The sequence below is a fragment of the Lachancea lanzarotensis genome, scaffold LALA0S03 (genome assembly GCF_000938715.1).
Source record: "Lachancea lanzarotensis genome assembly LALA0, scaffold LALA0S03, whole genome shotgun sequence".
NCBI classification, from domain to species: Eukaryota; Fungi; Ascomycota; class Saccharomycetes; order Saccharomycetales; family Saccharomycetaceae; genus Lachancea; species Lachancea lanzarotensis.
The window spans coordinates 285225-306053 of record NW_019212881.1 but is presented as its reverse complement, the minus strand read 5'-3'; the positions used below and the strand labels follow the sequence as shown (position 1 = coordinate 306053).

The window sequence follows — 20829 nt, the reverse complement described above, 5'->3', positions numbered from 1 at the left end:
ACTTTGCCCAAAAACAGAAACAGACCTCACTGCAAACCCAGACACTATGTTCGGGATTCATCAGAAACTGGGGAATCGACTATATCTCAGAATCTCAGTTTCATTCTGCAAAGTATGCATTTAAAAAGTCCATAAGTCAAATATAATGGTGTTTGAATGTATCAACTGGTTGAATGATGTCAGTTTTATCCCATAGCCATTGACACGTGACCGACGACAGCATCCGCAATTTGTAATATATACACATATATTACTATGCATCATTTCTTCGATACGTTCTTTAGCGACAGTTCAGCTGGGACAATGTTAGCATTGGTAGAATCTCAAAAGTGACTCCAGAATATACGTAAAATTGTGTCATTAATTGCGACCACTCACACTCTTTTATTCGAGACCCTGTCTTGCTACGAAAATGACAGTTGGTGAAGTATCACCCGAGTCGATCCGATTCGAACAACTTGCCAATAAAGTCCCCAGAAAACCCGTCGAAAGTCGTTACAGACCTGAATCATCTACAGCATCCATCTCATCGCAATCTGCGTTCGCGAAAACCACATCTTCAAAAAAAAAACAGTAATTGTAGGTATCACTACGTCATTAACTGACACCGTGGAACGTTCTACGGAGTTCTAGATATAAAGGGAACCATGTATAAAAGGGCAAAGGGCATCATGTTCCCGGACACTTACGCTTGCCATCAGTGAGCTTTTAAGCTAAGATCGTTCACAAGAGCAGTGACCCCATCCGTTTGAACCTTTAGTCATCCTACCATGAGTTTTTATCAACCTTCTTTGTCGCTGTATGACATTGTAGACGCTTTGGCAAACCAGGCAGCAGTGAGAAACCAAGACAGGCCAGATGTGAGAAGAGTTAACCACCCAAGAGGCCACCAAGGCCACCATGGGCACCATCACGGTGGTGCAAGACATAGAGCTGCTGTGACGAACCCCTATGGACAATCATACGGTCAATCACCTTACTATTACGTGGAAAGACCGCAAACGTCGTACTATCGTCCAAGCTATTACGAAGAGGACGATGAAGAGGGTCCCTACTACTGGACTGGACTTATTCCTCAGCAGGGACCCCATCAGGGACCCCAGCAAGAAACTCAGCAACGATCTTTTGACTTTTTGCCCGAAATTTTGAGGGCTTTTACCGGTTCAGCTGATGTAGAACAACAGCCTCCACGCGGAGCGGATGAAAAAGAGGCTGGCCAGGAGATGGGTGAGATCTCTGAAACAGCACCCCCCGTTGCTGAGGATCCAGCCAGTATCGTACAAGAGCTAAAACGCGCCGTTGAGAGCAACGATGCTGAAGAAATCGCTGCGGAAGAAGAATCGGCTCGTTCTGAAGCCCCCAGTCCTGTTCCAGAGCCTCTGCAAGTGTCCAAGCCTCAAACTCGTCGCGGGGCGCCGTTTTCTCCCCAGGTGAACGTTTACGACGAATCTGACACGTATGCTGTTGTGATGGCTCTTCCAGGTGCGAGTTCCAAGTCTTTCAAAATCGATTACCATCCTTCATCGCACGAGCTGCTCATAAAAGGCACCTTGGACAAGAAGTTTGGATTCGACGACAAAAACGTACGTGTTTCTGAGTTGCACACAGGCAAGTTCGAAAGATCCGTCAAATTTCCCGTCGTACCCAGAATAAAGGATGAGGAAATCAAGGCCAGTTATAGCAACGGGCTGTTACTGATCAGGATCCCCAAGATTCTCGACGAATCTCTCCAGCATCCTCCAAGAAGACACATCGTGATAGAAGACGTTCCTGATGAAGAGTTAGAATTTGAAAAGAATCCAAACCCTCAAACCTCGTTGTAAGCATATATGGAGCTCGAGCAAGAAGATTACAGACCATGAATATCAAACGTAAATATAACGAATCACTATGAAAGTAGACAATACTATGAATGACGAGAATTAATCGCGTAAATGAAGAGAAACAATCACAATATAATCCCAAACCGTATTTCTAACTACAATTTGTTAACTGATTACTTCTAGGTCGACCAGTTTAAACTGTCGTCGTTGTCGTTGTAGTTCTCGTTGTCATCTGTCGTCTGGTATTCATGAATCCCTTCCTCTCACTAGATATTCACATCTGAAAAATTTTTGGTGAAAAACAAGAAATGACTTCTATCTCAACCATTAAACTCATCTCATCGACCTTCAAGACTGGCTTCTAAACCCTCCATTTAACGCGCCAAGATGTCTGAACAGAACCAGGATCAGTCGCAGAACTCGCAACAGAACCATTATAACCAATACTACCAAAACATGGGCCAACAATCTGGATACCAAGCTCAGAACAACGACTATTCGCAATACTACCAGAACTATGATCCAAACGCTCAATCGTACCAGGGTTACAACCAGGGTTATAATCAGGGATACAACCAGGGATACAGCAACCAAGGCTACCAGGGATACAACCAGGGCTACAACCAGGGCTACCAGAATTACAACAACAACCAGGGCGGTCGTGGTGGTTTCAAGAACAATCGTGGTGGCTACAAGAATTTCAACAACAGCTCCCAGGGCTTCAATACCCAAGCCCAGTCCTTTCAGGCTTATGACCAGCAAGCGGGTTCGCAGGGCATGACTTTGCAGGATTTCCAAAACAAGCAGACCTCAGGAACTGATACATCGGCACCGGCTGCAGCTCCAGCCCCAAAACCCAAAAAGACTCTGAAATTGGCGTCTGGATCGGGCATCAAGCTAGTAGGTGCCACCAAAAAACCAGAGGTGTTGAAAAAAGAGGAACCTACCAAAGAAACAGAGTCTAAGGATGAAACCAGACCCGAAGAAACCAAAACGGACGCAAACAAGCAAAACGACGATAAGCCAGCTCAGGAATCGCTGCCTAAAATCGACAAACTGAAGATTAGCGACGAAAAGCCTGCAAAGAAGGCAGCCGCCGAGTCTTCTTCTGTCGCCGCTGCAGCTGCCAACTCCGCCGAAGCTCTCATCAAAGAACAAGAAGACGAAGTGGACGAGGAAATCGTAAACGACATGTTTGGGGGCAAAGATCATATGTCCATCATTTTCATGGGCCACGTCGACGCCGGAAAGTCTACCATGGGTGGTAACCTGCTGTACTTAACCGGCTCCGTAGACAAGAGAACGGTCGAAAAATACGAAAGAGAAGCCAAAGATGCCGGTAGACAAGGTTGGTACCTGTCTTGGGTCATGGACACCAACAAGGAAGAAAGAAGTGACGGTAAAACCATCGAGGTTGGAAGAGCCTATTTCGAGACCGAGAAAAGACGTTACACAATTCTGGATGCACCTGGTCACAAAATGTACGTTTCTGAAATGATTGGTGGTGCTTCTCAAGCAGACGTCGGTATTCTTGTCATTTCCGCCAGAAAGGGTGAATACGAAACAGGTTTTGAAAAGGGTGGTCAAACAAGAGAACACGCTTTGTTAGCCAAGACTCAAGGTGTCAACAAGATGATTGTTGTTGTAAATAAGATGGACGACCCTACCGTTGGATGGGAAAAAGAACGGTACGATCTTTGTGTCAAGAACATTTCTGTCTTCTTGAAAGCTATTGGCTATAATATTAAGCAAGAGGTTATCTTCATGCCAGTTTCTGGTTACACTGGTGCGGGTTTGAAAGAGCATGTGGATCCAAAGGATTGCCCATGGTACACTGGTCCCTCCCTATTAGAATACTTGGATGGCATGTCTCATGTAGACCGCCGCATAAATTCTCCATTCATGTTGCCTATCGCATCTAAGATGAGAGATCTTGGTACCATTGTCGAAGGTAAGATTGAATCCGGTCACATTAAGAAGAACGGTAGCACTTTACTGATGCCCAACAGAACTCCTGTTGAAATCGTTAATATCTACAACGAGACCGAAGCCGAAGTCGATATGGCCATCTGCGGTGAACAGGTAAGACTCAAGCTGAAGGGTGTTGAAGAAGAAGACATCTCTCCAGGTTTTGTTCTAACATCTCCAAAGAACCCTGTAAAGAACGTCACCAGATTTGTTGCCCAGATCGCTATTGTTGAGCTTAAATCTATTATTTCTGCCGGCTTCTCATGTGTCATGCATGTCCACACTGCCATAGAAGAAGTCACTATCACGAAACTACTACACAAACTCGAAAAGGGTTCCAATCGTAAGTCCAAGAAGCCACCTGCGTTTGCCAAGAAAGGTATGAAGATCATTGCGATTTTGGAGACTGAAGAGCCGGTGTGCGTGGAAACCTACCAGGATTACCCACAATTGGGTCGGTTCACGCTAAGAGATCAAGGTACCACTATCGCAATTGGTAAAATTGTAAAATTAGCGGAGTAATTCAATCGTGTATATGCATTATCAGGTAAATATAGCTTAAAGTACCAATAAGTGGATTACATCTGTGCTTGCCTTGTATGTGCTCTATGATGATATGTTCGAAAAAATCTGTAAAAGGGACTCAACTCCCATGACAACATTTTCGTCGTATCCTTGTCCAGGAACATGTCTGGAATGTGCAAAGTCAATTAACGAGAGAGAACTTAGGCATTTGCTACCCGCATTTTCATCCTCGCTATCACTTGAATCAGGGTCGTAGTTAGCTTCCAACAGCTCGTGACGGTCACCAAGTTCTTCCCAACTTGACGGATCGCCTTCGTAAATGAAAAGTAAGCTCGAAGATATGAGTCGCACGTCCTCATCAAGAAGCGTATTGTAAAGAAGCATTAGACGCTTTTGAAAAACATCACAGAGGCTCTCTCTTTGCAGCTGAGTTAAATAATCGCGGGCAAAGTACATTTTGAAAGCATCCTCAACATTGTCTGCGGTAAGCGATCTTCCGTAGAACTTATTAACAGCCACGTAGTCCTCATCATCTGATTCGCAGAATTTTGTGTCCAGACCAATCGATAGTTCGTTTTTTTGAATTTTTAAACCGCAAATACGGAAACCAAGTGTCCCAGATGTAGTGTCATTGCTTACTTTCTGCAGCCTTGATTTTTTATCTTCCGAGCATGAGTCGTCATGCAACACTTTACCTAGTTTAACGTCCATGATATTTGGTGATTTGAACTTTCGCAGCAGATTATCCAGGACAATGATGGGTTTTTCCTGGTTGGCTGCTATCGATGATGATGAAGATGCATTGGTAATTGACGCAACGTTTTTAGGCACCTCCATGTCACTGCTTTGAAGAAAAGCATTTGCAGAGACGTTTTCAGGGAATCCAAGTTGCAAAGTGCCCAGGAAAGTAGGCATCCAGGAGCTCAAGTTTATGCCTTCGCTTTCTTCTTGTCTTGAACTTTGACTGAACTTTTGGTAAAAGTCGACCTCAATGGCATTGGTTGGTTTGAAAAAAAGCGTTTCCAACTCGTCCGTAAAGTTTCCATCGTGGCCGGCTGCTTGATGTTTGGCCTTGACGTATCCACCGGCCATATTTCGGGTAGGTCGATACAGGTTCTCACAGTTACGACAATGATGGTGATAGAATAGGGCATCATCTATCACGTCTTGAGAACATGATGGATCGAAGGTAGTCTGACATAACCAGTTGTTCGAATTACAGTATTCTTGTGGATCAGAGGAATTGATTTTGAGAAATGTCGTACATTTGATGCTGAGTGGTTTCTTTGTATTGCTTCTTCTCATACCCATGCCTTGATGAATATTTAGAGAAAGTGCTGAGTATTGATACAGGCTTGGGATAACAAGAGAGAAATCCACACCCGACGTCAAAATTCATATCGGGCTTGTGTTTGAAATGGTAGTAAGCGTCTACGGAGATGTTGGGCGATTTAGGAGGTTAAACTCTTGTCTTTTCTATGTATTAATCAGTTGCAGTTGTCAATCTTTGAAGAATAGGCAGTCGGTCGAAGAAAATGCACACAATCGTGTACCTTGAAATATAGAGACAAAACTCTCAATAAACCGAAGTGGTTGGAAATATCCAGCGCCCACCACTTCGGCTTATCACCATTTTCAAAATCGTCGAGTTGATATATTGCTAAGTAGAACGTCTTGAATAAAGCTATAAACCGCTGTTCAGATTTGAACAGAAGTGAATAAGAAATATGAACCGTGGTCTCACATTCGATGAACTGGTACCTGGATGAATGCTTTCCGCTTGATGTTCCCTACTTGCAATCGAGCTGTTGACCTTCGATACTCATCCTTTCTTGTCACTTTGTACCTATTTGACATCCGTCATCTGTCGTCTGAAAATGTTAAATTAGCAGATTCGCACCATAGAGTACAGGACCCTGATGTCTCTTCCATATTGAACGCTAAGTAGCCGAGCATTCACAAGAGTCTTGACCCCCTCGCGTGTAGAGTTCCGATACTACCATGGTCCAAATCTGAAAAAATGCATTATTTTCCACCGGAATAGTTGTTTTGGGCTCAACAGCTGTAAAAAAAAAAATCGAGCTCTTTTCCGCAAGGGTTCCTTGCTATTCTATTCCAAGTTTAATTATTATCTTGTTAGTTACTGTTCTCTCGTTTCGCACACCATTTATCGCAGTCTTTGTTTGCCACAATCCATGATCAAGTCTCTCATTCGCCCGAAACCGAAGTCGTATCGCCCTTACCCAAAACGGTCTGGTTGTCGCCCCAGGTGATGGTATCATTCAGACACCTTGCTATCTTAGCTTGGCTTTGTAGACCAAATGCTAAGTCCCAAAGCCAAGCTTTCGGGAGATTTAAACGCTCTTATCTCTATTACAAAGTCTACGATATCACCAAAGAATTGATAATGACTAGTTGAAATCGCTTCTTATCACTCAGATGATCTAATTTCCACCTCATGATCCAGGGTCCCGTCAGGGACCACTCATTAGTGTTATTATCCCTGGAATCCAGTGCACATTATCGTACCGGTACAGCTGTTAGGCCAATAAACGTTGCTACTCGTAGAATTAATGGAACAATCATTCTGGACCCTCACTTCTGAGTGCCTGTTTATCTGCAAAAGATAACTATCAGCTTTTGCATGAAGACAAAGGTCTCTAAGTTGACACGATCATCCGTAGAACGATGTAAAGCTCGAGCGACATGGATACAGTGTTCGAACGTATATAAATCAACAGATGTGGGCGAACGGGCTGTTATCCAGCATCTCTGAACTACTAACTTCCTTCAACTACCACACACGGCAAGTGCAAGATGAGTAAAACGTACAGTGCGGAAACGAAAGAGGATAAGAAAGATTTGACTCAGGTCAAATCTGGCGAGATACAGGAAAGAGGTTCTTTGTCTTCCGAAAGTCTAAGTAGAGGAGAAGTCGTTATTGCAGATGAACATGCTGTGGGAGCTGATTTATTTCGTGAAGTACTTAACGGTGATATTGATGCTCAAAATGATATAGACTATGCGCCACTTAGACGCAAAATTGACCGTTGGATACTGCCGCTACTTTGCGTAACGTACATGCTACAATTTCTAGACAAATTGTCGTTAAATTATGCGTCTGCTTACTCGCTATCCAAGGACTTGGGCCTAAAAGGCAACGATTATTCCAACATCGCTGCAATTTTTAATGTGGGGTACCTCATCGGGTCCATCCCGGGAAATTGGCTTATACAGAAGCTACCGGTGGCTAAGTTTACCGGATGCACACTTGTGATGTGGGCCATTTTACTCATTGGACACGTTGGTGCGACTAACTACCATTCCATGATGGCTCTGAGATTTCTTTTGGGATTTTTGGAAGCTGCCATTTCTCCTTCTTGTATGATTATCTGTTCGATGTTTTATAACAAGCAAGAACAGCCCTTCAGAATGTGCACTTTCTTGAGTATGAACGGTGTCGCCACGATGGTCGGCGCTCTTTTGGCATACGGGTTGGGTCACTCGACAAATGCGTCGCTCAAGCCTTGGAAACTGATTTTTTTAGTCATTGGTGTGATCAACCTTGCATGGAGTCTGGTCTTTTTGTATCTGGCTCCAGACTCTCCATCGAATGCCCGGTTTTTAACCCACGACGAAAAACTGAGGGTTGTTCAACGTGTTTCAACTAATAAAATGGGTATAAAGGATACGAAGCTCAAGCCTAAGCAAGCCCTCGAAGCGTTGAAGGACCTCAACTGCTGGATTTTGGCACTGATCGGTCTGGGCTGCGGTATCATCAACGGTGGCTGTTCCAACTTCATTTCCACGCTGATCAAAGGTTTTGGGTTTACCGGACTCAGTGCTACTCTACTTCAATTGCCTACCGGAGCTATCGAGCTTGTCTGTGTGTTTGCTGCTGGTGTCATCGCGCTGTACAGCAAGAAAAATATTAGGGTCATACTTCTGTTTCTTCTGTGCGTACCAACTCTAGCTGGTCTGGTTGGTATTCATTTGATTCCATTGAAACACAAGTGGGCGCTGGTCGGCTGTTGTTGGTTGATGTACATCATCGGAGGGCCCGTTATCATGTGCTGGATCTTAATGAACGTCACAATTGCGGGCTCCTCCAAAATGTCTACGGCCAAAATAATGTGGTTCCTCATGTACACTGCTGGAAACATTACCGGTGCCAAAATCTTCTACGCCAAAGAGGCCCCCAAATACATCACAGGAATGAAAGGTTTGATAGCGTCGTACTCCTGTATGATGTTTTTATGCATCGTTTACTACATCATGATGACTTACAGAAACAGATCCAGGGACCGTAAGCATGGAGTGCTGACGCCAGAGTCTGAACAACAAGGTATCATTGACGGTTTCAAGGATTATACCGATTTCGAGAACAAGAATTTCAGATACGCCTACTGATAACACCAAATTTTCGTTTTACACCCATCAAATAGGATAAATTTTCTCACTGAAACAGGATTTCAGTGTAGCTTGATTATATGGGGTCTCGATTCGATTCAGTGGAACCAAATGGCAGGCATGGATGACAATCAGACATCCAAGCCGTTTATTGTCTGTCGCAATCGATCACTATGTCTTTAGATGTCGCTGACATCAATAAAATAAATTATACAATCAATTATGTATACACTACAGAAGACAACAGCAAACGCTGTTCAAATTACAACCTCTAGTGTAAGGACAAGGAGCAGATCTGAACCACAAGAATTTAACGATATCCATTCCAGAAAAACATAGTTTGTTTGATTCTTATAGTTTTATAATCTTGTAAGTAGTTGCGGGCTATGACACAACCGTAGAAAATGACTCTTCACGCTTTGTTCTGTCTACTGAGCTAGGCAGAAAATTTTTTTCTAGACAGAGAGTTCACCAACAAACTAGGCAGGAACCAGCCTAACTTTCCTACTAAACCTTTTGAACTCTAGAAGGAGAACTTTACTTTAAGCTCAAAACATCACCAGTAAGCGTCACAGTCTACTGGAAACGACAACTTAAAGGCTCCACGTGATGTCAGAGCCATCTATCAAGCTTAGGGCCGCTAAGGACACCGTATGCTAACTATTGTGGACTATTCTTTACTATTGTTGACTATTGTTGACATTACTTACTAGGTATTGTCGCTGTTTCGACGCCAGCGTCAGCAAAATGAAAACACTTTCAGGTTACTAACAAAAACATTGAATACAGCTGGTGTCGTCGTTGTTTGAACTGTCAAAGTCCGCTAACCAAACGGCTTCGTGCATCATCGACTTCTACAATGCTATTGGCGAGGACGAAGAGGACAAATTGGAAGCGTTCACAACGCTAACAGAAGCTTTGCAGAAATTGACGTCGGCCACTAACCAGATCCATGGAGTCAGCTCAGAATTGACAAACCCTCTGGAAGACGACAAAGATGTGATTCCGGCCATTGTGTCGCCAGTCAAAGTTACAGCCGCGAGAAAGAAGCAAGAACGGGATCCAAACGCCCCAAAAAAACCACTCACGGTTTTCTTTGCCTATTCAGCCTACGTTCGTCAAGCACTACGTGAAGACAGACAAAAAGCGGGTCTTCCTCCATTGTCATCCACTGAGATCACTCAGGAAATTTCTAAAAAATGGAAAGAGCTCAGTGACAGCGAGAAGTTCAAATGGAAGCAGGCCTACAACGCAGAGCTTGAAAATTACCAACAAGAAAAACTCAAATATTTGGAAGCCAAGAAAAATGGTCTTGCTCCAACTTTGGACGCTCCCAGTACAGCTCCAGTGCCTCTCCCAGACTACTTGCAAGTCGGTCTAGAAGAGGAATTTGAGCCCCCAAAAGAGAAAAGACCCCACGAGGACGATGGTAACACTGGTAGTTCCGAAAAGAAGAAAAAGAAGAAGAAGAAGGATAGAAAGAAGGAAAAACACGGCAGTAGTTCCATTTGAGTACTTCTTTCCTATTCGCTTTCAAGAGCTGGCTCTGTATTATGTTTTCAATACGTCAAAGGTTGAAAAAAAAAAGTCTGTAATCTCATCCAACCCAAGAGGACAACAATAAGCTCTTCAATAATCCTTGCAATATGGCCTAGCTTTGGCTTTATCGGTGCACTGTTTTATATTTACAGGTATTTAGGTTAGTAGTGATCCACTATTTCTGAAGCTGTTCCTGAATCAAATCTGTTAGGTTTACCAGCTCCTTTGGCGCGTCTTGCGGCCGCTTCCATTCCTCGGGGAACTTATAATTCCGCGTGTTTTTACGTAAATTTTTGGCTGTAATGTGTCTGGTGTCCAAAGGAACATCTGCAAAATCATCTTCCAAATTCTTGGCCTCTTTGATGAGGGCCTGTAGTGTATCACTCAAGTAGCGTGCATTTTGAGCAGCTTCTGGATACCTATCTGAAGACATCTTGAAAACGTCTGTGAGATGATCGTAGCGCGTGCGTGCCAACAGACGAAATTTGTGAGTTTCCTTGTCGTTGAGCTCCAGGTCTTTGGTTTTCAAGCTGAGCACCACTTTCCGTGAATTTGGATGATCTTCACCAACGTAGGTAGTGTAGCGGTATGTGACTGGGTTAGTACGTTGCGAAGGTCTCTTGTATTCTTGCCGGTACTGTACTAGAGTAGGAAGCTCGTAAGCTGCCAGCCTGTTGTAAAACCTTTGCTCACGATGTTGTTGAACCAAATTCTGCGCTTGAGAGGGCAAATCGTCAAACATGAACGGCGTGGGACGGTAGTCGTTTTGAATGTTGCTCCCTGCAAGACTGTGAGCAGCTTGTTCTCCGCCATAGTACAAAGAGCGGATGGATGCAGCAGGAACTCCCGTATGTTCTGATGTGGACAGTAGTGCATTCAGCTCTTCTTTGCAAGGTTTGTATTGCGAGCCCAACTTCACCATTCTTTCCCTGTAAAGACCAAAAATTTGGTCGGGCTTCAAACGCTGCCATTTCGATGGATCCAAGTACAGATCGGCAGCAATTCCCCCACTCGTTTTTATATTTTCAACAGCAGCATTTTTGCACGTTGTGGTGGAGCGAATGAGAAGCGGAAAATTCACACGCATGACCGCTTGCTCTAAAGATAATAATCCCCACTTCTATGAAGGCTTTAAGGTATTAGAAAGCCTGCTATTTGCAGAGTTGTTCGGGTCTTTTGGTCATATTGATGAAGTTCATCAGGTTTTACTTGGGAAATATATTAGGATTGACGACGAAGAGCATATCACTCTAGACGCGTGGATATAGCTCGACGAGTCATGATGTTTTATCAGCGACTAAAGAGAATGAGACGATCAAGACTGCTGAAACTCTGTTGAATTAGGTATATTCCCTCTTTGTATACTTTGAGGATAACAGTATCTTTCCTTTCTTTCACAATGTGTGAAGCCAGTTTGATAGTTTGAGTCACGTGACATCTAGAAATTATGACAGATAAGTATAAAGTGATCAATCTCATCGATCATTCAGCCTTGTCTAAACTGTCAGTGAAAGCTTCTGGGCCCTTGAAAAAGCCTCTTGTTGAGAGTTATAATATCTGCACTTTGACACGCTTCAAACAAGAGTGCAGAGTATCAATGATTATCTCGCTGTCAAAAAAATAGAAATGACAAATTATTCAGTACATGTTGATAATTTCTGACAGTGGAGGTTGAAAACACGCTAAAACTCTGTCAAGAGCTATGTCACACTAGTGTGCCAGGATTTATTGCCTATGAGGTTGACTATAGTAGGCTAACTCCAATATAAGTGCCCTTCGAAAAACTGAAAGTTCCAGCGAGCTAATACCGGGTGTGGTGGAGAAAGCCGCTGTTTGAGACCTACATTAGTGCGCACACATAGTAGAATGAAGTCCAGTGCTCATACCAAAGTACTAAACAGATGTGACACTAATGACAGATAGGTGTCACGTGACTAACCAGCTCAAGGTTGGAATTTACGAAACGTGAGTCTAAAAGGAAACTCTTAGTGTAAACGCCTATGAGTGCTGTTTAACCGATTCTGAAATGGTTAATTAATCTCCTGCATATCTTCGCCATCTTACGTGCTTCTTCACGTCTCACAGTTTGACACTACGTATATAGTGATATTGTAATTAAAACTGAATATTGTCTATAAACCTACAGCGAAGAACAAGTTCAACTGGTTAAACGTTGACTCCGAGAATCGTTAAAAAGGGCGTTTCGCTGATCCTCAAATGTCGCGACCACCACGTCGAGGGAAAGGTATCAAAGAGGAAAATCAGGACGATGAATTGGCTCATGAGCCATCGCGGCTGTTGACCTCCGTGTTGAAGACACTTGATCTAACATTTGAAAGAGATATAGGCATGCTAAATGGCAAAAATGTTCGATCTTTGCCTGGATTTCAATCCCTACAGAACTTACGAGGACATCTTGATAAACTAGAAACAACTTTGGAGCGTATTTCCGTCAGTGACAAGGCGACGATCACTACAATACGGGAAATCCTGGAAAATACTATTGCTGTAGAGCCATCTCCGAAACCTGCAGGCGAAGAAGAAAACCACCAAAAACTGGATATTCTTGATACACAAGAAGGAGAACCAGAAACACATGCAAGCGATGATGACGCAGATGCCAAACCGGTCATCCAAGCTAGTCGAAAACGATCACTGAAGGTCGAAGATGAGGAAGACGAAGCATTTGAGCATAACAATAAAAGGCCCGCCAACAAAGCACTTGAGCCCTCGCCAGATGTAGAAAAGAAAATTCAAAGCGAACTAGATCGAATAGAAAGTGATCCTTCCGTGAAAAATCCGAAATCGGAGTTTGTTGTTTCCCAAACTCTTCCTGCAGCTGCTGTAAGCCTTGGTCTTTTCACCAATAAAGGCTTGGAAAGCACGGGCGAGGAGTTCCTTAAGAAAAAGTACGGAGTATCTAGCTATCCAGCGAGCGATTTGAAGGATCTATTGCCTGGCGAGATCCCAGACATGGATTTTTCCAGACCCAAACCCGCCAATCAAATTCAATTAACCACTTTTCTCGCCTCTGTCGATAGTTTTTACCGTGAGTTCTCAGACGATGATATCAAGCTTTTGAAGAACAAGTACCTCATACCGCCAAACGTAAAGGTAGAAAGGTCCTATGATCCAGAAGTTACGCCATATATCATTCCCAAACTCGGCCCACTATATGCAGACGTTTGGTCCAAAGAAGACAACAGTCAAAATATTGCGAACCTTTCGCCACCACCATTACACGACCCCACAAGCATCCTACCCAAGAAATCCAGCCGAGAATTAAGCGATCAAACCTTGGACACTGAAGAAATTTCGTGTGGTCCTTTAGTTTCTAGACTGTTATCGGCAATTTTAAGAGACGACACCAAGGACACAAATTCTACCGAGCCAACTACCGACGTTGACGTTAAAATGGATACCCCAACGGCTGGGAATCCAACCCTCACTCCTTCGAGTGAAATGGACGAAGATCGATCCACAAAACTTTCTTCTACGAGTAACATTCCCCAGCAAGCTGGTTGGAAAGTCAACAGTGTCAATCTTGACTACCCAACTTTTGAAGAGCGCTTGAAACGGGAGCTAAAGTACGTTGGTATTTACATGAATTTGCCAAAAAGTGAAGATAGTGGCTACAGTGAGGATCCGGACTGGCTATCAGGACGTGAAGATGACGAAATAAGCTCGGAGCTGCGAGAGCTGCAAGATGAGCTGAGACAGGTCACGAAGGTTAATATAAAACGAAAAGCGACGCTGGTCCCTTTAGTAGAGCGTCGACTAGCATGGCAAGAATATGCTTCCATTCTTGACGATCTAGATAAACAGACCGATCAAGCTTATGTCAAGCGAATTCGAGCGCCGAAGAATAAGAAGAAGAAACAGCAGGCTGTCACATCAGGAATAGGTTCCACCTCTCAAGCTGCGATTCAAGCGGCACATCAGCAAGCGGCAAACTCAAGCTTGAAATCCCTCCTTGACAAGAGAAGAAGGTGGGTAACAAAGATTGGACCTTTATTTGATAGTCCGGAGATCATGAAGCGCTTTCCAAAAGAGAGCGTCTTCAGGGACATGGATCAGGAAGAGGAGGACGAAGAGGGTGATGTTTTCGGGAGCAACGGCAATAACAAAGATGATGAATTGACGGATAGTTTACAGAATAAAGACGAATGAATGGATGCATGACATTATCTACAAGATGATATAACGGAAATTTAGCTCGATATAGGTGAAGATCGTAAGAAGAATTTTAAACGTTCAATCCCTTCTCAATTTCTTTCAATGAAGGAACAGTAGCAGTATTTCCAAGCGCGACGATGGAGATCGGCTTTCCCTTCAACCTATAATTGGCCCAAGTAATTATGTCGCCCTTGGTTATCCGGTCTACCTGCTCGAAAACCTCCTCTGGGGAGAGCCTTTTTCCTGTGGTGACGATTTGACGTCCGATGTCTTCCACAATGGCGGTTGAGCCGTCTAAAGACAATAGCAGAGACGCTTTCAGCTGCGCTTTGGCGCGTTTGACTTCCTCGTCAGTGACATTCCCGCTCTTGATTCTCTGCCAATCTTTAAGGACCTCGTCAATAATCAATTTGATGTTATGTTCCTTGGAATCTGTAACAATGTACATGCCCCATAGACCTGAATCAGCGTAAGATGTAGAAAAAGACATATAGGAATTGGCCAAGGTTCCATTACTCGACGCAGCTACTGCTAGGGGCGATGGAGAGTTATTACCTGATCCGAGGGCTCTATCCCAATTCCCGACGATTGCCTGAGTGGCAAGAGCTGTGAAATAGTCAGGAGCTGACCACGAGACGCCTTCAACTGATAGAGCAACGTGAGTTGTGGGTAAAGTGTCTTCTTGAATTTTGAGCTCGTTTCCGTAAAAAACCGGCAGAGGGCCGCGTGGGGAGCCTAGGGGCACTGGTGACAATGATTTAGGAATATGTCCAAAAAACCTCTCAGCTGCTTTCACCAACTCGTCATGATCAACAGCCCCGGCACCAGCAAGCACCATTCTGTCGCCTTTGTAGTTTGTGGAGATATATTCCTGCAGATCACGCTGCTGAATGGTTTTGATGTTTTCTATGGGACCCAAAATAGTTCTACCCAATGGCTGGTCTTTATAAGTGATAGCATGTAAATGGTCGAAAACCACTTCATCGTACATCTTGTCCACCTCCTCACTTTCCCGAATTATGACGTCTCTTTCTCTTTCAATTGCACTTTTGTCCAGAACGGATTTTGTCAAAATGTCACTTAGAACATCCACCGCATTTGGAATATTTTGGTTCAACGTTTTAGCGTAATAAACCGTATTTTCTCTTGACGTGTAAGCGTTCAAATGAGATCCTATATTTTCTATTTCCAATTCGATCCCCACCTGAGTACGGTTCTTGGTACCTTTAAAAGCCAAATGTTCCAAGAAATGTGCCGTTCCATTATTTTTGACATTTTCAGCTCTTGAACCGGCATCGACGAAAATCCCCACAGTAGCACTTGAAGTGTTGGGTATCGTTTCTGTAGCTACTGTAAGTCCATTTGGAAGCACTGAGGTTCTGGTAGTTGGTAAACTAGTTGCCAACTGTCTGATAACGCGGGAGCGTGGGACCAAGTTGCGAAGCATTATTCTGAGTACCGGAAGTGTGGGCAAAGATTCGATGTAGAAGTGGTCGACTTTAAGCTCTCCTTGGTATTTATAATGTTGGTAGGAATTGTTAAAGATGACGATGTCTAGAATTCTACATATTCATTAAAGTAGATGTGCTTACAAAGTAGATTATCGACTGGAGCATCGGGTAGAGTATCGAGTAGAGGTCCAGTGTCAGCGCGGGTTATGGGAGGCTAAAGAAAGGGATTCAGAGCAGATAAAAGGTATGGAAATCAGATTGGATTGTAGAGAGTTTCATAAGAGAGCTGTCAATTTGTGGTTTCTTGGTGCTCTGTTTGCGGGTTTTCGCGAGTTTCGTTGAATTATAAATTGTATTTGACACGAAAATACCTGATGTCGAGTGTTGTTACTTTTACCAGATTCAGAGCACAGCTGTCAGGATCATAGAGTGTTGGTGTGAATTGGAGGACCTTTTGTTTTGGTGTTGAAAAATCATGAGCTTTACGATGGTGTGTTAAATTATATTGATTGAAGTGTGAGTTGACATTCGATTGCATGTCACATTTAAAAAAAAACGGACTTGGGAGCGACAGATAACCAGAACTCCATTCTAAGATAGATATCCAGGAGAGTAGGTAGGTGATTCCCTCTTGCAAATCAGCTTCAGATATTTCCAGTGATCACAAGCACTTAATACGATGACAAAGATGGAAATGATCAACCATCAGAAAAACCCTAATCCGATGCTTGATTCTGCTCATGTAAGCGCCATGAGGGTGTGTAATCAATCGACTCTACGTCAAAGCCGTCTGCAATCAGTAAACAGGCTGAGAATAGAATTTAGTCACGTGATCTAATAATTTGTCACCTTGAGTGTCAGCGACACACCTGTGCTAAAGTGATAATACACATGAAAGGTCCAATTTGGTACTTAATGACGTCTAAACACCGTTAGTGAGAGCACATGATGTTCCAGAGAGTTGAGAGAGTAAATTACTATGGTCTACAACCATCACATACTGCAAAAACCTCTCCCCATAGGTTCCAGGTTTTTGAAATATTTGGCACCAAAAAAACAGGAAATTCATAAATTGGAACCAAAAATGTAATAAAATCTAAATAAATCCATCAACGTTCAGTTTGTTCGTGCACCACATCGTCTTTCGATCCGAACAAAATCGTCAAACTTCAAGACAATTCACACATCACTTCTCACGGGAGGTCATGAGGTATACTCTTATATTATTTTCGGATCCGATCTCGATGACAAGCTAATCTCTCAACTCTGCTCATCACTTCATCAGAACTTATTTGAAGAGAAACCTTTCCAATTAGTCTGGTGCATCGAGCCTGTTGAGTGGATTGTATTGTTTTGCAAAGGGCTAGATCCTACCAGTTGTGTGTCAGTTTAACGTTGTATTTCTCCCCCCAACTTTCCCAAGTTACTTTTAAATGTTTTCCAAAGGTTTGATGCAGAGACAAGCTCTTAGAACGCTTCACCAGACTGGTAAGAAGTCTTTGACGATTCCATTTTTGTCGACGCTGCCTCAGAATCCTGGTGGTGTGAAAGGGGATGTGAACGAGGCGTACCAGCCTCCATCCCCTAGCAGAATCCATGGGTCCTTACACTGGGATTTCCAACGTGTCACTTCGGTCGCTTTGTTGCCTCTTGTAGGCAGCAGTTTGGCTGCTGGTGGAGACGTCAGCGTGGTGGCCGATTCGGTCTTGGCCACGGTGTTGTTGGGTCACATTTACGTGGGTTACCAATCTTGCATTGTCGACTACATTCCAGCCAGAGTGTACGGCAAAAACCACAACTATGCCATGTACTTGTTGACCCTTGGGTCTCTGTTTGCTCTGGGTGGTATCTACAAGCTGGAGACCGAGGAAGATGGTCTCACAGGCGTGGTCAAAAAGCTGTGGACTGCGAAAAGCGCTACCGAGGAAAAACAGTAAAGGCCCTGAAACTCAAAGATAAAAGAAAACTTTGGCGGGCTTGAAATCCCTATTTTACTATTTATTATTATTACCATTATTATTTATTCCATACAACACATTTCGCGACGTTAGATTTCATTTTCCAGTCGTTTTTTCCAAGCAGTGAGATCTTCCAGGAGTGTCAACCTTGTGTCGACATCACGGACCAGCCGCAACTGTTTTTCACCATTATATACGTCTCGTCCCTCGTAGCACCTCAAAACCTGTATCTCTCTGTTCACTTGATCTATTTGAAAATCAACCCATTTGCCCACACGCATCGCAAGTTGTTCGACTTCAAACGCCGATTCCAATTCACATTCAACTTGCACTTCGGCAAAACTTATAGTTCGATACCGGCAAAACAACTCCAAAATTGTTAAAACCCTAAGTTTTGTCCACATACGATCTGTAAATTCGCATCGTAGTTCCTCGGGCACATCTTTTACTCTACCAAAACTGAATATTTCCAAGATGGACTCTTCGAGTTTGTCGTTAGAGGCCAGCCAAAATGGCTTATAGTTCAGTGTCCCAGCATCCTCGAGCACATGGACGATAGGGCCTTCACGCATCACTTACTTGACTATTCGAAGGTAGTAGTACCTTACTTTCCATTACTCTAAAAACCGTCCATCTGATATATAATTTGACATGATAAACCTCAAAGTTAAAGATAGTCAAAATACTCAGACATATCGGATCATTGAGGACATTCCGTTGATGTCATGAACTGCTCGTCAAACATCTAATGTCTACAATTCTTTACAATGCGAATTCTACGTTAGTTTCGAGGTACCAGCGTAAGGTGAAATTGAGAAATGAGCTGAACCAGCAGGATTGTAGCGATGAGGTGAGGTTTGAATCGAACCATGCGAAGAACTCGCCACAATATCTCCAAGATCTGTGCAAATCTGTGTATCCAACATGCCTACACACGAGGTTCGAAGAGATGCAATTCCCCGCGCTTTGCGTTCACGCCTTTGTTGCCCTAGTTTTCAAGAATTTCATCAAATCCTGGTTCGGTACCAAAGTGCCATCTCAAGATCCAGAGTTTTTGTGTGAAGTGTTCGCACTTGTGCAACGGTTGATAGTTCACGTTGAAAGCCATGAAGTTCACTGGGAACAATTGATTCTCGATGACGTGCCGTTTGTCGTGTTCGAACACTATCAAATGCCAAAGAGTAGCCGGCTTGATAATGATAGAGAAAGAGGGCCTTCTACAACCGCAAACTATATCTGCTCCTTTTTGGGCAACAATTCGACTTTAGAGCACGCCTTTGTGAAGTCATTATACGAATCTCTGCTGTGTGGTAGAATACTTGGCAGTATTGCAGAGCCCTATCTGATGCTCGAAATACTTAACGAGGCTGTTCGTTCGAGAATCCACAAATCTCAATCCAAATCCAGTACCTTTTTGGGTAAGATTCGAACTACAGTCGACTTCGTACGTTTAGCGCTGAAATCCCAATTACAGAGACCATCGCAGCTGCAACGACCCTTCGCCCACCGATATTTATTCTCGTGTCTCAGAAGACTAACTCAATTCGAACAACGCAGACCACTGCTGTACTGTTTGTTCAAATATGGTGAATCAGCCGCTGCCAAAATATCCGCGGTGGACAAAGTCCTTTACTGTCTTTTCCAGACAAGCGTGAGTGGCAAAATAGCTTCTGGCCCGCAGGTTGGCCGAATTTTCCTCTCTCTTCGTCGACTGGTGTTCCCCACCGATACAGCAATGGGGCCGCCAAGGCCAGTCCTCGATGACCATAAGAAAAGGCTTTTGCGCGAGGAATGCGAGCAAAACTTACTGCAACTTCTCGTGTTGTACAAGTTGGACAGTCTTGTCGGTCTTAGCGCAACCGATGTTAAAGAGTTTGTGGGTGCTATAGTCGCAGATCAAGATGCCAATGCACACTTGCTTGAACGGCTCCTGACTTGTGCCATAGCGCATATTGCTTAGCTCTATGTCTCTAATCGACTCCCCAGTCTTCAACAAGCATTTTTTGCACTTGTGGATTGAAACTGCCTGTCTCGTCAACGTAAGCCGACCACAAAGATGTTCGTCCTAGATCGACTGGGATCAGGTGGATTTCCTTTTGCAGTCCCACTTGCGTGTGAATGGAAGCCGAATGCAGCCCTATTAGGTAACCTGCTGAGGGGATCGGTCGTGCCCCGTATTTGACATCGTTCAAGATCGGCAGACTCAAGTCTTGTACCAATTGTCTCCTTATCTGATGTTTTTTACCGGTTCTGAGCTGCAGCATCAACGCCCCAGAATCAATTTTCCGATACCAGGTTTTCATGCCATTACTCTCCAGCACTCCTTCGTTGGCCAGCCCACTTGCTGTTCCATCTACCAGAGCTACGTACTTCCTTACAAGCTTGTGTCCACTGTTGCCGCCTTTTCTGAGATATCTTGAAAAAAGAGCTGCTGCGTTCTTGTCCCTAGCTATAAGAACGCCGCCGGTAACGTTTGTATCTAATCTATGAACAGTTCTCAATCCGTCACATTCAAGTTGGTGCTGTCGCATCGAAGAACGTACCATATCTAAAAGCAAAGGTGGTTGACTTTCCCCATGGTTTCGACGCCATTTTGCCATATCTGGAGGCTGTGAGAAAACGCCAGCTGGCTTGTTGACTACTAAATAAGCTTTACGTACGTCCAAGATTCCTAAAGCTGATCCTTTGCTCATTTATATAGCTGTCGATTCTAGATCTTTACCTCGATTGTTGATCTTCAACGGTGTATAAGATAATTTCAATGGCGTTCTTAAATTCACTAATTCTGATCAACACTTTCCGATAGTGCCAAAACCATAAAAAAGTTCACAAAAGTCCTGAATACGGCTATTTTGAAGAACTGGAAGCATATAAAAGCTTCAAGGAGTGCAGGTAAGGTATCATAAGCGCGAAAACTGGTTCAAAACGAAGCAAATCGGTTGATTTCGAAGACAGAACGGTTCTCGAGGGCGGCTAAAC

At 43.7% G+C, this 20829-nt stretch overlaps 12 protein-coding genes across 12 annotated transcripts; 7 read left to right on the top strand and 5 right to left on the bottom strand.

Annotated features, from left to right (window-relative positions):
* Nucleotides 1-770: 770 nt before the first annotated feature.
* On the top strand, nt 771-1823 carry HSP42 (LALA0S03e03532g1_1; the record flags this gene model as incomplete). The annotated part of the gene is made up of 1 exon (XM_022773205.1): nt 771-1823. One exon carries the CDS (start codon nt 771-773, stop codon nt 1821-1823), a length of 1053 nt encoding a protein of 350 aa, XP_022627702.1.
* Nucleotides 1824-2210: 387 nt separating this feature from the next.
* Nucleotides 2211-4313, top strand: SUP35 (LALA0S03e03510g1_1; the record flags this gene model as incomplete). Its single annotated transcript, XM_022773204.1, has 1 exon — nt 2211-4313. The coding sequence occupies one exon, from the start codon at nt 2211-2213 to the stop codon at nt 4311-4313; it is 2103 nt and encodes a 700-aa protein (XP_022627701.1).
* Nucleotides 4314-4397: 84 nt separating this feature from the next.
* ARG82 (LALA0S03e03488g1_1) lies at nt 4398-5408 on the bottom strand (the record flags this gene model as incomplete). The annotated part of the gene is made up of 1 exon (XM_022773203.1): nt 4398-5408. The coding sequence occupies one exon, from the start codon at nt 5406-5408 to the stop codon at nt 4398-4400; it is 1011 nt and encodes a 336-aa protein (XP_022627700.1).
* Nucleotides 5409-7133: 1725 nt separating this feature from the next.
* On the top strand, nt 7134-8726 carry LALA0_S03e03466g (LALA0S03e03466g1_1; the record flags this gene model as incomplete). Its single annotated transcript, XM_022773202.1, has 1 exon — nt 7134-8726. One exon carries the CDS (start codon nt 7134-7136, stop codon nt 8724-8726), a length of 1593 nt encoding a protein of 530 aa, XP_022627699.1.
* Nucleotides 8727-9335: 609 nt separating this feature from the next.
* HMO1 (LALA0S03e03444g1_1) lies at nt 9336-10238 on the top strand (the record flags this gene model as incomplete). Its single annotated transcript, XM_022773201.1, has 2 exons — nt 9336-9377; nt 9516-10238. The coding sequence occupies 2 exons, from the start codon at nt 9336-9338 to the stop codon at nt 10236-10238; spliced, it is 765 nt and encodes a 254-aa protein (XP_022627698.1).
* Nucleotides 10239-10440: 202 nt separating this feature from the next.
* RSM24 (LALA0S03e03422g1_1) lies at nt 10441-11352 on the bottom strand (the record flags this gene model as incomplete). Its single annotated transcript, XM_022773200.1, has 1 exon — nt 10441-11352. One exon carries the CDS (start codon nt 11350-11352, stop codon nt 10441-10443), a length of 912 nt encoding a protein of 303 aa, XP_022627697.1.
* Nucleotides 11353-12482: 1130 nt separating this feature from the next.
* On the top strand, nt 12483-14435 carry NGG1 (LALA0S03e03400g1_1; the record flags this gene model as incomplete). The annotated part of the gene is made up of 1 exon (XM_022773198.1): nt 12483-14435. One exon carries the CDS (start codon nt 12483-12485, stop codon nt 14433-14435), a length of 1953 nt encoding a protein of 650 aa, XP_022627696.1.
* Nucleotides 14436-14511: 76 nt separating this feature from the next.
* Nucleotides 14512-15888, bottom strand: MAS1 (LALA0S03e03378g1_1; the record flags this gene model as incomplete). Its single annotated transcript, XM_022773197.1, has 1 exon — nt 14512-15888. The coding sequence occupies one exon, from the start codon at nt 15886-15888 to the stop codon at nt 14512-14514; it is 1377 nt and encodes a 458-aa protein (XP_022627695.1).
* A 1437-nt stretch (nt 15889-17325) lies between these two features.
* Nucleotides 17326-17829, top strand: LALA0_S03e03356g (LALA0S03e03356g1_1; the record flags this gene model as incomplete). Its single annotated transcript, XM_022773196.1, has 1 exon — nt 17326-17829. The coding sequence occupies one exon, from the start codon at nt 17326-17328 to the stop codon at nt 17827-17829; it is 504 nt and encodes a 167-aa protein (XP_022627694.1).
* A 110-nt stretch (nt 17830-17939) lies between these two features.
* On the bottom strand, nt 17940-18422 carry CSN9 (LALA0S03e03334g1_1; the record flags this gene model as incomplete). Its single annotated transcript, XM_022773195.1, has 1 exon — nt 17940-18422. The coding sequence occupies one exon, from the start codon at nt 18420-18422 to the stop codon at nt 17940-17942; it is 483 nt and encodes a 160-aa protein (XP_022627693.1).
* Nucleotides 18423-18598: 176 nt separating this feature from the next.
* NVJ3 (LALA0S03e03312g1_1) lies at nt 18599-19810 on the top strand (the record flags this gene model as incomplete). The annotated part of the gene is made up of 1 exon (XM_022773194.1): nt 18599-19810. One exon carries the CDS (start codon nt 18599-18601, stop codon nt 19808-19810), a length of 1212 nt encoding a protein of 403 aa, XP_022627692.1.
* Nucleotides 19811-19820: 10 nt separating this feature from the next.
* Nucleotides 19821-20543, bottom strand: PUS5 (LALA0S03e03290g1_1; the record flags this gene model as incomplete). The annotated part of the gene is made up of 1 exon (XM_022773193.1): nt 19821-20543. The coding sequence occupies one exon, from the start codon at nt 20541-20543 to the stop codon at nt 19821-19823; it is 723 nt and encodes a 240-aa protein (XP_022627691.1).
* Nucleotides 20544-20829: the final 286 nt, after the last annotated feature.